This window comes from Pseudonaja textilis, chromosome 1, assembly GCF_049901715.1.
Source record: "Pseudonaja textilis isolate UNSWEBS1 chromosome 1, rPseTex1.2, whole genome shotgun sequence".
In the NCBI taxonomy this organism is placed as follows: Eukaryota; Metazoa; Chordata; class Lepidosauria; order Squamata; family Elapidae; genus Pseudonaja; species Pseudonaja textilis.
The window spans coordinates 18,675,711-18,691,149 of NC_141990.1; the positions used below are offsets into that span (position 1 = coordinate 18,675,711).

At 41.4% G+C, this 15,439-nt stretch overlaps 2 protein-coding genes across 4 annotated transcripts in view; one reads left to right on the plus strand and one right to left on the minus strand.

Moving 5' to 3' along the window:
• SRRM3 (serine/arginine repetitive matrix 3) overlaps window positions 1-15,439 on the minus strand; it is a 191,172-nt gene that overhangs the window by 104,671 nt on the left and 71,062 nt on the right. For all 3 annotated transcript variants that reach the window (XM_087927089.1, XM_087927100.1, XM_087927084.1), the window contains exon 2: window positions 9,151-9,262. The gene's annotated coding sequence lies outside the window, so the exon portion shown is untranslated. The remainder of the gene's footprint in view (window positions 1-9,150; window positions 9,263-15,439) is intronic.
• On the plus strand, window positions 493-5,796 carry LOC113441446 (kelch-like protein 24). The gene is made up of 4 exons (XM_087922935.1): window positions 493-591; window positions 1,428-1,576; window positions 3,402-3,629; window positions 4,253-5,796. The coding sequence occupies exons 1-4, from the start codon at window positions 493-495 to the stop codon at window positions 5,682-5,684; spliced, it is 1,908 nt and encodes a 635-aa protein (XP_087779061.1). The 3' UTR covers window positions 5,685-5,796.

A 15,439-nucleotide genomic window follows, 5' to 3' on the forward strand; every position in this document is an offset into this window, starting at 1 on the left:
TGCTCATAAAAGGAGGCAAGGCTTTTATCACATTATCACAGTAAACAACTTGATTTTATTATTTGCACCTTGGTTGTTGGGGTGGGGGGAGAGGATATGGATGGCTACATAAAAGAAAATAATTGGCTAAATGATGTACAAGTTGCAGGGCATCTAGAATAAGATAGACCACCTACAGTTCCCAGCACCCAGTTTTTGGCTCCAGAACATCTTAAATTCATATCACCGTGTGTTATTACATGGTTGGTTCTTGTTAAATCTTTGCAAAGCACATCACCGTTGGAATATTTAGAAAATCCTTTCCAGAAGGCAACAGATGGTACCTGGCTTTATATATCTTCCCTTTAAACGGTCTTCTTTTTCAGAGGTGATGTAAAGGATCTCCACGCAAACACATCAAAGTGATAGCATGATTTTCCCTTTCCAACCATCTCCCCTCTTGCTTTGTAAACTCAACAGCAGCACCTAACATTCTGTATCTTTAGATGGACAATGACTAATGCTACAGACTTTCTGGGGGACAAAGAGATGCAGTTAGATGAGACTTCAAGTCAGGACTCCTCTCTGAGGCACTCCATTGGGCAGGGTAAGGTTGGATCATTTCTGACTGTTTCCATTGCATCCCTCAGGGTAAAATATTTTCAAGTGTTGGCAAAAGTGGTGAGCTTCCATACCAGTCAATGTGTAAAATGTGATTCTACATGCACATTTGTATCCCCTGGGTATTCAATCTGTTTGCATAGCAACCAAGCTGAAGAATCCAAGCTGTTTATAGGACTTCAGTATTGAAATATTTTACTGTCAATAATTACTGGTTATCAAGACCTTGGTATTTGCTAGAAAGCTGTTTCTTTCAGTCTTGGATATTCTGAAGTTCTCATAAATCCAGTGCTCAGAGGAAGGAATCTTTCAAATGCATACTGAGATTTTTGGTTTTTTTAATTGCTTCGTTTATTTTAAGATAAAACAGTTCAGAAGCTCAACCCTGATATGTCTTCCTTCAAATTAAGACTTTTTAGAATCTAATATATCATGAAATGGCAAACATGTTATACAATATTATCTTGATAATCTTGTCCAGCAAGATTATATTCTGTTCTAAAGAAATACTACCAGAGTGCTTGGCCCCTTCCAACAGGAATATATTCTTATATACTGTACTCTTACTTATATACTTATTTATTTATATCCCCTCTTTATTATTTTTATAAACAGTTCAAGGTGGTGAACATATTATTACTCCTTCCTCCCACAACTATTTCCCCCAGAACTTTGTGAAGTGAGTTGGGTTGAGAGGGATGCCTGGCCCAAAGTCACCCAATCAACTTTCATGCCTTAAGGCAAGACTTGAACTCACACTCTCCTGGTTTCTAGACTAGTGCCTTAATATCTGGACCAAACTGGCTCCATTGTTTTGTGATGTGTAGAAGTACAATATCATATTTTTCCTTCCTCAATCCCTTTCAATCAGTCACATCATCTCTTCTACCCCTGTAGGTATCAAGGAGTTGTACCAGGATCAACAGCTCTGTGATATCACTCTGGTGGCTGATGGAAGAAGATTTCCATGCCACAGGTAGGCAACTGTTGTCAATAAATGAATTAAAATCTTCTATACGGTTTCTGCAAAAGAGGTTGTTTGCAGTTTCCATTTCTAGTTTTCTGGCTTATTCTCAAGGTGATTGAATTTTTAAAAACTTGGTTTGGCAGTCAGAGGGAATATGATGCTACTGCTGATACTGTTCATTTTTATACATCATTCTGTCATTTTGAAGCTTCTGTAATTGCCCATTTCTCTGAAACTGGAAAAAAAAACCTAAATAAGAGGAGTTCCTATGTAATTTTTTTTTCCTTTGGAATTTAATCTAAATTTAGGAAATGAAATGGAAGTGGGAAGCACTGCAGGTCACTAAAAGAGGATTGACCATTGAAAGATAGGATATTTGGACATACTTTTTCATCTTTTCCTAATGAATGAAAAAATATCACATTGCACCAGTGAGAATTTCAAAGTTCTCTTCTTTGAAAAGTTTAGTCCTCTTTAATCCACTTGAATAAAAACTAGTAAATATTGTATGGCTCTAGGAATAACTCATGATGTATTTAGGGGGAATTCATAATTGATGTTGAAATGGAATAGGTCATTTAAAAACAGTAACTGTGAGAGGGACCTTGGAATCCTAGTGGATGATCACTTAAATATGAGCCAGCAGTGTGCAGCAGCAACCCAAAAAGCTAATACTGTACAATTCTTCATTGTATAAACAGGCATGGAATCAAATTCCCGTGAAGTATTAGTACCACTTTATAAATCCTTAGTAAGACTATATGTGGAATAATGCATCCAGTTTTGGTCACCACACTACAAAAAAGATGTGGCAGCTTTGGAAAAAGTGCCAGAGCAACTAAGATGATTAAACACCTGAAGATTAAAAAAAATATGAAGAATGGTTTGGGTTTGGCTAGCCTAGAGAAAAGTAGGGCCAGGGGTGATAGCAATATTTCATTATTTGAAAGGCTGCCACAAAGAAGAGGGGATCAACTTATTTTCCAAAGCACCAGAGGGCAGGACAAGAAACAATGGATGGAAACTAATCAAGGGGAGAAACAACCTGGAATTAAGGAGAAACTTTCTAACAGTGAGAACAATTAACCAGTGGAATAGCTTGCCTTCAGAAGTTGTGGGTGTTCATCACCAGAGGTTTTTAAGAAGAGTCTGGACAGCCACTTGTCTGAAATGGTAGAGGGTAGGGGTGTCGAACTCACATTGTCAAGGAGGCATCACGTGACATATTGGGACTCCCCCCTTCACTAAACGGGGGGGGGGGAGATCATGTGATATATCTGGCCCATGGAGTGCGTGTTTGACATCCCTGATATAGGGTCTCCTGCTTGAGCAGGGGGCTAGACTAGAAAACCTCCAAGGTCCCTTCCAGCTCTATTGTATTTTATTCCATTTCTATGGCAGAAGTGAAGGTGCTGTGCTTTTCAGATTGATAGATTCTAATTCTTGTTCTATCCTAGCAGCAATATTGAGAAGAGTTGGAACTCAAACAACATCCAGATACTCACTGGCTTCTCAGATTTGTTAGAGGATCTATCCACAATGAGCCCACCAAAGTTAAATAATTGGCCCACAGAAAATAACTCACGATAATAGAATTATATGGAGAATATAAAGCAGATTAGCCCTACACTGAAGGAAATTACTCTTCCATCTAGCAGCTTATGGTAGCCCGCAATTTAGACCAATTGGAAGGTCTCTGCTGAGTCTTTCTTAATCCTGCTTTTTGAGATCTTGGAGATACTGTGAATTAAACTAGAACAATTTTCTTGCAAAGAGTGTGCACTTTTCCACAATGATTACTGCGTTCTCTTTCTTCTGGTTGCTTCCCCATCAGAATACTCTTAGCTTCGGTCAGCCTCTACTTCCAGCGCATGCTCACCAGCACCTTCAAGGAATCACGGGAAGGAGAAATTGTGCTTATGGACTTATCTGCCACTTGCCTCCAAAGCCTCCTGGATTATGTCTACACTGGGGAATTGCTGCTTCTTGGAGATGAGGCAGAAGAACTGTTCACTGCAGCCAGTAGACTTCAGATTACTTCTGCACTAGATATTATCACGAGGTATAGGAAGGAATCTAAATCAGTTTATTTACATGTCTGAATCAGTGAAGATGATTATTTTTATAGGCCTTAAGATCTTGTTCCTAATGTGTCCCAGATAAATAGTTCCCCATGAAACCCTGCTTCTGGGAATTGCCCAGAAATACCAGGATTTTGGTAACTTCTAGAGGTATTGAGCTACCACACATGCAATCCCTTGTGTTATTGACCAAACTAGCTAGCACTGAGGGGAATTGAACCCCAAATTTTTGGACAATACTAGCTTGACTACTCTAGGATGCCAGCAGATTCTGTTTAATTGCTATTTTTTTTTATGTCAGGACAAAATCTGTCTGGGGGACCACACCATTTTGTAGGAATCTGTGTTTCCATTGCTAAAGGTTCTATCAATCACATCCAATACCTCTTACAGATCTTCCAAATTTGTCTAATTCCTTTTAATTTGTTTTGTTTAAAAAGATATGTGCACTGCCCTTTGAGTATCAGAATTACTTAGAGAAGTGCAATAAAATACAATAAAAACTAATCTCATTAGAATATAACAAGCAATTACACAAAATGAGACTGAGTGTTCAAGGTTCATTTTTACCAAAGTCTATTATGTCATCTCTTGCTCTTTATAGATTTCTCAGAGAAAGGATTTCCATGGAAAATTGTCTGGAGCTTTATGTGCTGGCATATTCCCACAACCACCGACCTCTACTCCACTCAACGTCAAGTTACATTGCTTTTCACTTTGAACATCTCTCAGAGCTTCCTGCTTTCTTATACTTGGACGTTGGTATCCTGATTACCATTATTGCTTCAGAAATCCTGTTTGTGGACTCAGAACTGATTGTGTACAGAGCTGTGCGCCGTTGGGTCACCTATAATCTTGCTGAGCGACTCCCAAAGTTTGCAGCCCTTATGGATTATGTTCGTCTTCCCCTCTTGACCCCAGAGGAACTTGCTGAGGTCCGGGCTCAAACAGAAGAATTTTATGAGTGTGTGCGTCTCCCTTGGGAGGAGCTTAGTGTGGAAGAAAGGTTGTGGGCAAGTAGAGGGCTGAGGCATGGCATGTATCATGAAGGAATGGTGTGCGTGGGTCTCCCAAAATGGAGTGAAGTCAATTTCGAGGATGAGAAGTTGGATTCTCATGTGCATTTCTTTGACCCTTCCATCGATCAATGGGATCAGCTCCCTGACCTGAAATCAGTGACATCTCCCAGTTGTACCTCCATGGGCCATAAACTCTACATATCTGGTGGGCAGCATTTAGATGGTTCGTATTCAGACAACCTACTTGTATATGATACTCTTGGGGGCTGCTGGTCCCAGCTTCCCTCCATGTCCACAGGTCGAGCTTGGCACGCTTTCCTCGTATGCAAGAAAAAGATATACGTTGCTGGTGGCTGGGATGCTGCGGGGACACTGATAAGTGCAGAGACCTATGACTTGGAGCAAGAAGAATGGATAACCATCGCTAGCCTTCCCTTTGCACTGTCCTATTTTGCTTCTGCGGCACTCAGGAGCAAGCTGTATCTCATTGGTGGAGAGATGGGTGACTCTGACTTGCCAATTCCCCACAAGGGATTCCTGGTTTATGATGTCATATCAGGAGCCTGGTCCCAGATCCCCACAGCCTTGGAATTTTATGAAGCCAGTGCCGTCACGTTGGGCAATAACATCTTTGTGGTTGGTGGGCTCTCTGGAGAGGATACTCAAGGAATCCGCCACTTCACCCAGCGTTGTATTTGCTTGCTCAGAGATGGTACTACCAATCCTAACATCTCTGTCCCATTGCTTCCCATAGCTATCTCTTATCCGGGCGTTGCCTGCTGGAGAAAGAGGATCTATGTCTTTGGAGGAGACAGCAACAACCGTTATTCCAGTATAATCCTGTACTGGGAGCCAGGCCAAAACTCCTGGACCCAGTGCTCAGCAAGCCTACCTGATCCTAACTATGGGGCATTTGGGTTTGGCTGCATACCACTTAAGGTGCCTCGAAAACATATCCTCAGCATCTTTCATAGGGGATCGGCCACAGCAGTAACAGAGCACGCAAGCTGCAGTTAAGTATGCTACATGGCACCCCACCTACTTGGCAACCATTGCTGCTGTTTTTCATGAACGAGCTAATATTTCAAAGGAGAGGCCGGAAGGCAAATATCTAGTGGTTGTCTTAGGTCACGGTATTAATTCAGACGTCCTCTATGAGCAACCAAGTCAGCTTCCACCGCTTTTGACATGAAACAGTCATGTTGACTCTCATCTCCCCTTTCTATCTCCTTGACTTCTCCAAAACTTTGCCTCTGCAACAGAGCCCAACCTATTGTACATCTTGCCTCAATTTTCTATGTGAGTTTTCTTCTATCTCAGTCAAACTGACATTCCAATTACTGCAGGATGTGGAAAATCAGGGCCACTGCTGAAAATTGGGATGTCTTATATTCTCTGGTTTATAAATATTCTCTGAAATACAAAATTTCAGCCAACAATTAGAAGCTCTAACTGTTCTTCAGTCTGTTTATTATCAGGCTCCAAAATCTGTGTATCATCAGTCTGTGTTCAGACTGCAGTAGAATATCCAGACCAGCTTACATTCCGCTTCCTGATGCATTGTTTTGCTTTAGGCATTTTTAGCGCTCCATGTGAAATATTATGTGAGAGTCCTACATCACCCAGAAAAGGGTCCTTCAGAGAAGGTTCTAGGCCTCTGTATGCCCTTCCTCCGCTCCGGGAACGATCCAAAGGCAACACAAAACTGGGTCGAAGAAATAAGAGAGTTTTCAAAATAGCTATGGAAGATTTATAGAGAATACTGAAAACAACAGGACTAAGAAAGGCCAAGGAGCAAGAAAGAAACAAGAGATGGCAGAGTATATGATTTTCATACTTTGAGCCACACACAGTGAAAAGTCTGCTAATAGAGGAAGTTTATATGAGAAGAAGAAAAGACATGGAAAAGGATGGAGCCAGGGGCAAAACGCCAACTTTTAAAGCAACATAGCTTCTGAACAGAAGCAACATTTCTGACAGCTGATTGTCCCAATGGTGTCTGTTTCCTTTACCATAACCAGTAGCTACTGACTATCCTTTGTGATAATCTTGGTAGGAGATGACAAGCAGCTGCAGCTGTTCCTTTATTCCACGCTGTCTGCTGCTTTCCCATATCTAGGGAAGGAGGCAGGGGAATCAAATTTAAAGTTATGGATTCAATACACAGATAGCATAGAAACAATTCTGGTCTGTGCTAATTTTTGAATCTCTTTGTCTGTTTGTGGGCTTGTAGAATATTGGCCTGAAGATCAAGCTGCATCTGCAGAGCTGCTTATTTGTTTCCCTGTGGTGGTTTTGTGATAAGCAAGCTTGCCCAGAGATCCAGATTGATACTTCCTGAAGCGAGGTATTACCTACCAGCATTATAACATAACATGATGATCTAACTTCAGTTATGTGTGGTTAGCTTAAAAAAGACTCAAGTAGCAGAACCAAAGTTGATGCTAGCTATGACTGGATATTAATTGATCTAGAGCTGTATTAAAACTGATCTGAAATACCTTTTGGCCATGTATTTTTTTCTGGATTTGGGGTGCAAAAGTGCCTGATATTACAGTAGAATCCCTTGTTATTCCATATAACTATTACAGTGTTTTGCTCTTTTATTCCTAGAAGTTCATTTGGATTCTTTCCCATGGCCCGCCCCCACATCCCCTCAAATTGCTATTTGTGCACTGCAATAAACCAATATGCGACATAAGCACATACTTGATTCCAATACAATTGGAATGCTTTGCTAATTTTCAGAGCTTGGATCCTGGTAACATATGAAACAGGACTCAATCCATTTCATGGATTTATTAGATTTTCCTCCTACCTTTATTATTTCATAAGTAACTCAAGGCAGCAAATATACATAATAGTCCTTCCTCCTCCTCTTTTCCCAACAACTACAACCCTGTGAGGTGGGTTAGGCTGAGAGATAGTAACTGGCTCATAGGTACCCAGTCGGCTTTCATGGCTAAGGCAGGACTAGAGCTCACAGTCTCCTGACAGGTTTAACTCTTATGACCAAATAATCAAAATCACCTCTGCACTATCTCAGAATGAATTCTGTGTATTTGAAGGCCCTAATTTAATAGCCCTTGAAGAAGAGTGAATGGGTTCAAAAAGCATTGGAATCATCCTAATAGCCTTTTGAGGACTATTTTGGTTATTATGGCCTCACATCCAATTCTAGGTTAATAACAATATTAAGAAGATTCATTTGTACTGAATGCAAACTCACTACAATCTCAACACCATTATTTTTTTGTAGCACATTATCAATGCTGTATTATATATCTGCAGGTGAAGGGTAAAAACAAAAGAGGATTGAAGGAGTTTGAATTTGCGACAGAGATTTTCCAAGCTAATCTGGGAAAGGAGAACACTCCATCCCATAATTTTCTCCATTGTTGTCCAGTGTCAGACATAAATATGAACACCGAAAATGTTTTCTGGGTCACTTTGTAGTGGGGTTCAATCTTACGTTTTTTCCCCTCCTATTTTTATGCATGTTCACAGGTCCTTAAGTCCAGTCATCTCCCTCTTCTGTATGTGTCAGGCACTGTTTTAGTTACATAGATCAGGGGTCCCCAACCACCGGTCCGCGGACCGATACTGGTCCGTGGAACATTTCCTACCGGGCCGCCGGTTTGCTGGGTGCCGCCATCTTGTTTGACAAGAAAGTGCTTCTGGGTGAGCTTTTCCAGTTGGAAAGCGGCGTTTGGGTGCTGAAAGAATCCTCGCACCTTAGTTTCATCGAAGGGGGGGGGCTTCGAACGAAACTAAGGCGCGAGGATTCTTTCAGCACCCAAGGCAAGGCGAGCTGAGCGACCGTCCCGAAGCCATCCCGAAGCGAAGCCCATCGACAAAGGTACAAAGGAGGAGTTGAAGGTAGCAGGGAGAAGCGGGGGACGGCTTGCTGGCCGGTCGCTCGGCTCGCCTTGCCTTGTCATGCGTGCTGATGCCGGTACCGGGCCGTGGATCATTTTGTGATGCCAGTACCGGGCCGTGGCACAAAAAAGGTTGGGGACCACTGACATAGATGACATTCAAGCCCAAATTCTGGAAATAGAGAAGATTTAAGGCACTAGAATTCACAAGGAGTGGAATGTAGTCTGGAGTGAATCAGAGCATGGAGAAACCCACCTACCCACCCTTAATGTGAAAGTAAGTAACATTTATCCAAGCTGTGTTATTTCCCATGGGATGCAGGTGTATCTAGCTGTATATCCTCTCTGTATTTTGCCTAGCTAGTCAACCAAATAGGATGGGATGAGAGGAGATAGCTTGGGTCTAGTTGCCTTGGAAACAGCAACATTTCTCTTGCCACAGCTCTGCAATTAGTTCTGTAGACTTTTTTTGGGCAGGGGGGAAATCACCAAAAGGAAGCGTTCATGATCACACATATACAGTAGTATTCTTTCTTTTCTAGCTCAACATTGAGTCAAGCAGAACTGTTCCTCCTCCTGTTTCGCACAAAACTTTAAGCGCTCACCTTTCAGAAAGTGGGATACATCCCTGCTTGGATAGAAGATTTCAGTGAGTCAAGTCCTAGTTCTCCTCGCTGAAAGGAAGACTCGAGATGTTTCTGCTTGATGCTTTGAAATCTATGAAAAGGAAGAGCAGAAAGTGTAACTTCTCCCAAGCTTCAGATATCGCCCTAAAATTGAAAATTCAGAAAATGGGATTTATATTTCTTAGACAGGCTTTAAGTTCTGCATTTTCTTATCCAGAAAGGCTGTTGTTCCTTACAGTGATTCAGGAAAACAATATAAATGGAAGAGGGATAAATCTGCAGCATTTAGAAATGTAGAAGATGTTGCCCACTGATCCTTCTGGACAAATCTCTGGGGATGACACAGGATTTATTCTATACTATAAAAGGTGCAAAAATCTTAAAGCTTCCCAGTCTAGACTATAGCCTGGATTTCCAAGTACCAATCGTATCTAGGACTAAAGGGCAGGACTGAAGGCTGGGAATTTGTGGATACAATTTAGACTTTATGTAAAGACCAAAACCCACTTCTCAACTTGATGTTTTCAAGATCTACTTCATTAGCTTGAGAGCTGCCACAATGAAACCTTTTCACACATCACTATTAGTGAGTCCAAAAACAAAACAAAACAAAAAAGAGGCACAGTATGCTATTAACTCTTTTAAAAAACTTTACTGTGAAATATTGCACTACTCAGAGTTTTTTCATTTTGGTCAATTAGCTGGGACATTTTTCATTAACCAATGTTTGGTTTAATACTGGGTTTGATATGTAATATATTTTCAAGATCATACTTAAGAAGATATAATCTAAGAAACCAGTCCTGCTAAAAACTACCAAGAGTCCAGATTTTCCTTTTCACTAGTTAAGGATGACCCCTTCTCCACCCACTTAATACAACTCTTGGCATACAATACAATCAACAGGAGGGGGAAGGTCTATAAAAGAAAAGATCAATAAAAGATTCAATAGCATTAGCTTAGTATAGATCTCTACCAGAAAGTTCTACTAACTAAAGTCTTTAAAAAAAAAAAACTTTTAAACTTCTTCAGAATTGAAGAAGCTTCTTGGTTGAGAAGCGAAACATCTTCAAAGAAAAACAAGAAAGTCCCATTGCCTCTTGAAAAAACCACCTTTGGGACAACTATGACCGAGAACCTCCATAGACTTTTAAATTCCCTAAGACTTTTGGGATACTCTATAGCTGTGATGGGGAACCTATGGCACGCATGCCAGAAGTGGCACACAGAGCCATTTCTGCCAGCACACGAGCCATCGCCCCAGATCAGGTCCACTGTGCATACGTGTGCACCTCCCGCAAGCCAGCTGATTGTCAGATATCTGCCATGCATGAACAGAGATGAACGACCCACAGGAGGGGTTTTGCATGCATGCGCAGAGGTGTGTGGTGCACAGGGGCACACACGCATGCACAGGGGGCGGGGAGTTGCACACGCATTACATTATGGGTGCAGGCATGCATGTTTATGTACGCTTGCACACACCCACACTTTTGGCACACGAGGACCAAAAGGTTAGCTATCACTGCTCTATAGATTAGAGATCAGTTTAATCACTGCTTACTGGGCTATCTTCTAACCATCTCCCACATCCTATTGGGCATCTTATCTTTTGTGCTATTAGACTCAATCTCAGCCTGCTAGATCTTACAAAGCTTTGGCCACCGAGTTTGTTCCCCAGTCTAGAAAACTTGCTTTGATGTCAGAGATGCCATTGAAGTCCCTGCCTGCTGCCACAGAATTTCACTCTGCCTCACTGGTGCTTTTTTAAAACTCCTTTAAACCTCATGCCATGTCTGGATTCAAAGAGGCGACACAAGTAGAGCAGAAGCTGATGAAGACCAATCCATTTCTCAAGAGGATTTTGTTCATCTTTGAAACTATTTGATGGAGGACCAAGTATAGAGAAAGGATTGGCTGTTCCCAGGTTCTTGCATGCATTGGTCAGACCTTGGGTGTTGTGTCTAGTTTGGCGAAGGGGAATTCAGTCAGAATGGAACAAATGCAGAGAAGATGATCAAGAGGTTTAGAAACTAAGTCCTATGAAGAAAGTTTAAAGAATCAAAATATATTTTCTCTTGGGAAGAGAAACTAGGTATTGACAGTGAAGGAAGAATAGGACTGCTGTTCAGTTCCACTGTCAACTCTGAAGATGGCCTGACTGAGAGCATCATGGAGGCTTCAGTGTTGCTACAGTGGTGCTGAGGGAAAGGAAGGGAGGGTGGGGGGAATGGTGATAGCTGGAATTTTGTAGCCAAAGCAAAGTAGTTCCCCCTGAGAACCAAGGACATTCCCACAGGGGGCTGAAAGGAGCAACCGGACAGCACTTTGATTGGACCATGTGACTGATTGGGAAAGGTGAAAGCCATGGGAAGCCATCAGTTTTCACCAGTCTGTGTCAATATGATATGTCCAATAAACCTGTTCTTTGAAGAAATTGCTTGCTTCGAAGTTCTGCTTGCTATGGCCCTATTACTTGGAACCCTGACGTCCTCTTCTAATTCTTCATGGTGTAATTGACTTCATTTTATCTGGACAGGCTGTTACCAACTGTTTCCTTAAATATTTGTATACTCCTGCCATGGGCACTTTGTCTTTTTTCAGCCTCTTGCTATTGTATTCCAAATTCCCATTAGGATCTTTTCCAATTACTCTTGCTTTTTACATTATCGGTAATGCAATGTTTTGTCTAAATTTAACATTGCCTTTTCTCAGGTAGCAGGCAATTCTTTGTTTCATGGCTAGAGTCATCATCCCTGTGAATGTTTAAGTGCAGAAGATTAAAAATCTGTTACACTTCAGCTTCTTCTCCACTTATTTGCTTTGCATCAGCGTTGCATTTAACAGGTTTTTTTTTCAAAAAAAAATATTGATCAGTAAGAATGTCACACAAAAGTAGGTCATTGTCTGTTCTCTATTGTTCTTGTGCTTGGGACACAGAAAAATAGATTTAGATTCTGACTGAATGTTAGGAAAAAAATCCTAATAGTAAGAGTTGTTTGATAGTATAATCTAAAACCCAGAGAAGTGGATGGGCCACCACTCAGTCAATGCATTCAAGCAGAGGTTGGACAATCCTCTGCATTAACGCTATTATTGAACTAGGCAGGAGTTGGCTTGATGGTCTAAACAGCCTTCCCAATTTATGACTGGAACTTGTTTTCTACATATCTACAGTAATAAACTTAGGATGACGTTTGGCTCACATGGATTGCAAAATCTACCTATCAGGAAACCCTATTCCAAATATAACGTTGTCATAAAAGCAACAACCGCCTTCCTATTGACGTTTAAATTGATTTTACTAAATAATTTGACCTTTACTCTATAGAAGTGCTATTCTGCCCTTATACAGTTATAACATTCTTAGATTGAATTCAATATAGATTTACAAGAACCATTTTCACGCCCCCAATCCATATCTAATGTTTTACTGAAACTTGAATTAGGATCTCTTTCTATAATTGCTTGCATACAAATGTGCTGTCTGGTTGAAATTACATTTGGGGAGCAATTCTTTTGTTAACTTGTTCTTATTGACAAATTCCACAGTTCCTGGAAGAAAGTCATATCAAATACTCTCTTATGGGACTTCCCAATACACATTCATTTTTTTTATCTCATCTTCTGTGATATTCCCATAATTTTTAAAGAGATAGTTTCTCCACAGAGAAAGGCCCTTAATTCACTTAATCAAAGTTTGTGGAAGGACAGTTAAATAATATCCCCTGTTTAGATAATTACTACTTGTGTTTGGAAGTAGTCACTGAAACAATAGTTCACTTTCTCCTGAACTGCCCATTACATCTGGATTATAAATTTGTTCTGATGTACCCCTTCTTGCCATGTATACACACTGGCCTAAAACTGAGATTGTGCACCTCTTATTAACAGACACGTACCTGAAATTTCCAAGAAAGCTGCTAAATGCTGTTATCAGAAGACAATGGATTAAAATTTAATTTAGTCTGGAGTGCTTGGTTCTTTAGGGGACTATAAAGAGAACTACTCGCTGCTATTATCTCTTTTATTATTGCTCTTTACATACAGATATAAAAACACTTTATTTGATTTTACTGTATTTTACTTGTGAGGTTATTCCCATTGGTTCCCATTTACTCGTCTTACAAATACATACATTGCTTTTTCCATCTAATTTGTTCATTGGCCATGAATTTATAACTAATGAAACACTTTCTGCCTCTTGTTCTTGGTTTATCTTTGTTTCTTTTCCAACTCTGAAGATGAGTCGGAAAGTCAAAGCATTGAGACAACTCCACGGAAGAGATGCCTACCAATTAGGGCTGCACAGAGACCCAGATTCAAAGGACAAAATGTGGCTCTGCATGTGTGTGAGCATACACATAGCACCTATTGGGAAAAAACATTCTGTTTTTTAAATAATTTGAAGGTTGTTTCTCTTAGCTCACTGTGCAGCTGCACACTCTCCAATGCCTCTTTTGTCCTATGAATCCAAATAAGGCATGGCTAGGTGGGCATGGCCAGGTGATTAGATAGACGTGGGGTTTTTTTGGCAGCACCATGCCACCACCCTATCCCATTTTTGGGCCTTCCTGGCCTCAGAAAAGCCTCTGGGGGGCCATTTTTGCTCCCGGAAGGCTCCCCTGGTGCTCAGGAAGAAAAAACATGGGGCATAGGAGGGGCACACCGGACCCCCTCCATGCTCTGTTTGGGGCCTTCCTGGCCTCAGAGGAGCCTCTGGGTGGCCATTTTTGCTCCCAGGAAGTTTCCCTGGGGCCCAGGAAGGTTAAAAAATGGAGGGGGCTATGCCCCCTCCCTCCATTTTTTGCCTTCCTGGGCCTCAGGGAAGCCTCCTGGGCAAAGCAGTAAGAAGCTAGGGGAATCCCAGTTTGATTGAATACCTTAAGGAGTGACTGGGCAGGCGAGCATCGGGTGGATGCATCAGGTGGACGGGGCAAGCGAGCAAGCAGTGACTGGGCAACAGGGTTGGCGGCATGGCCAGCCAGAAGTTACTACCGGTTCGGCGACCCACCCCAAATCCTTGCTACCGGTTCACTGAATCAGCGTGAACTGGCTGAATACCACCACTGAAAGCTGATTTTGGGAAAACATGCAGGAAATATCCAGAGAGTGGTATGGTGGCCTAGAGGTGGAGCTCTCGCCTCACAATCAGGAGGCTTTGAGTTTGATCCTAGATAAAGGCATATATTTCTCTCTCTGGACACACTGAGTATATATCTGCTGAAAAAAACCCTCTGCATTGGCAACAGGAAGGGCATCCAGCCAGTAAACACTCAGCTTCATTCAGTTCCCCAGACTCCACACTGCAGGGGATTATGGGGTCATTAAAAGAGGTTGGTGATGCAGGAAATACCCAGAGAACAAGGATATCCATAAATGGCATCTCCAGGGGGAGGAGCTGACATATAAAAAAGTGGCAGAACTTGCATTGGGATGCTTTGTCCACCAACTGGCCAATTTTGACCACCTTCCTCTTTCAATGCCAGTGACATGCATAAAACATAGCAACATACTGGGATCAAATTTATATTTATTAATTTAGACATGAAATTTTAGGCAAGATTGTATCTCGAGCGACAGTTTTCCCAGTGGTCAGAATACAATATTGCAGGCTAATTCAGATCACTGCGAGGAGCCCAATCCTGACCGACTCAAAGTTGACTTAGCCTTCCATCCTTCCAAGATTGGTAAAACGAGGACCTAGATTGTTGGGGGCGATATGTTAACTCTTTAAATTGCTTAGAGAGGGCTGTAAAGCATTGTAAAGCGGTATATAAGTCTAAGTGCTATTCTATCTAAAAGGTTTGTATTTCCAAACCTGGCACAAAAGACTAGGGCCAGATGGACACCATACCTGGCGTACAATATCTCCAACTGCTATCCTTATTGCCAAGACTGAAGATGTCCAGCTGTTTGTGTTCTCTTTACATTTTAACCAGCCTTGGATAGAGCAGAAGGCATTCAAAGAGATGTTTGACCTTAAGAGCTCGTCTACTCTCCTCTTTAGCACCCATAACCACTCTACTCTGAATATGTACAGGGACCCAAATTGCTGAGTTATTAAAATGCAATTAAGCTTGTGAGCTACGGAGTACCCATCCTTGTCTATTTTGGAACTCATTGGCCTTCCTCAACCTTCGGTTGCCAGGGTTATAACATTAATTTGGGCAGCTGTCGGATGGGGGTGGAGGGAATCAAAGAAAATAGCAAGGTTACAATATTCAGTTTTTACTTTTCCCTATTTTTAAAACCTTTTATATTTAGA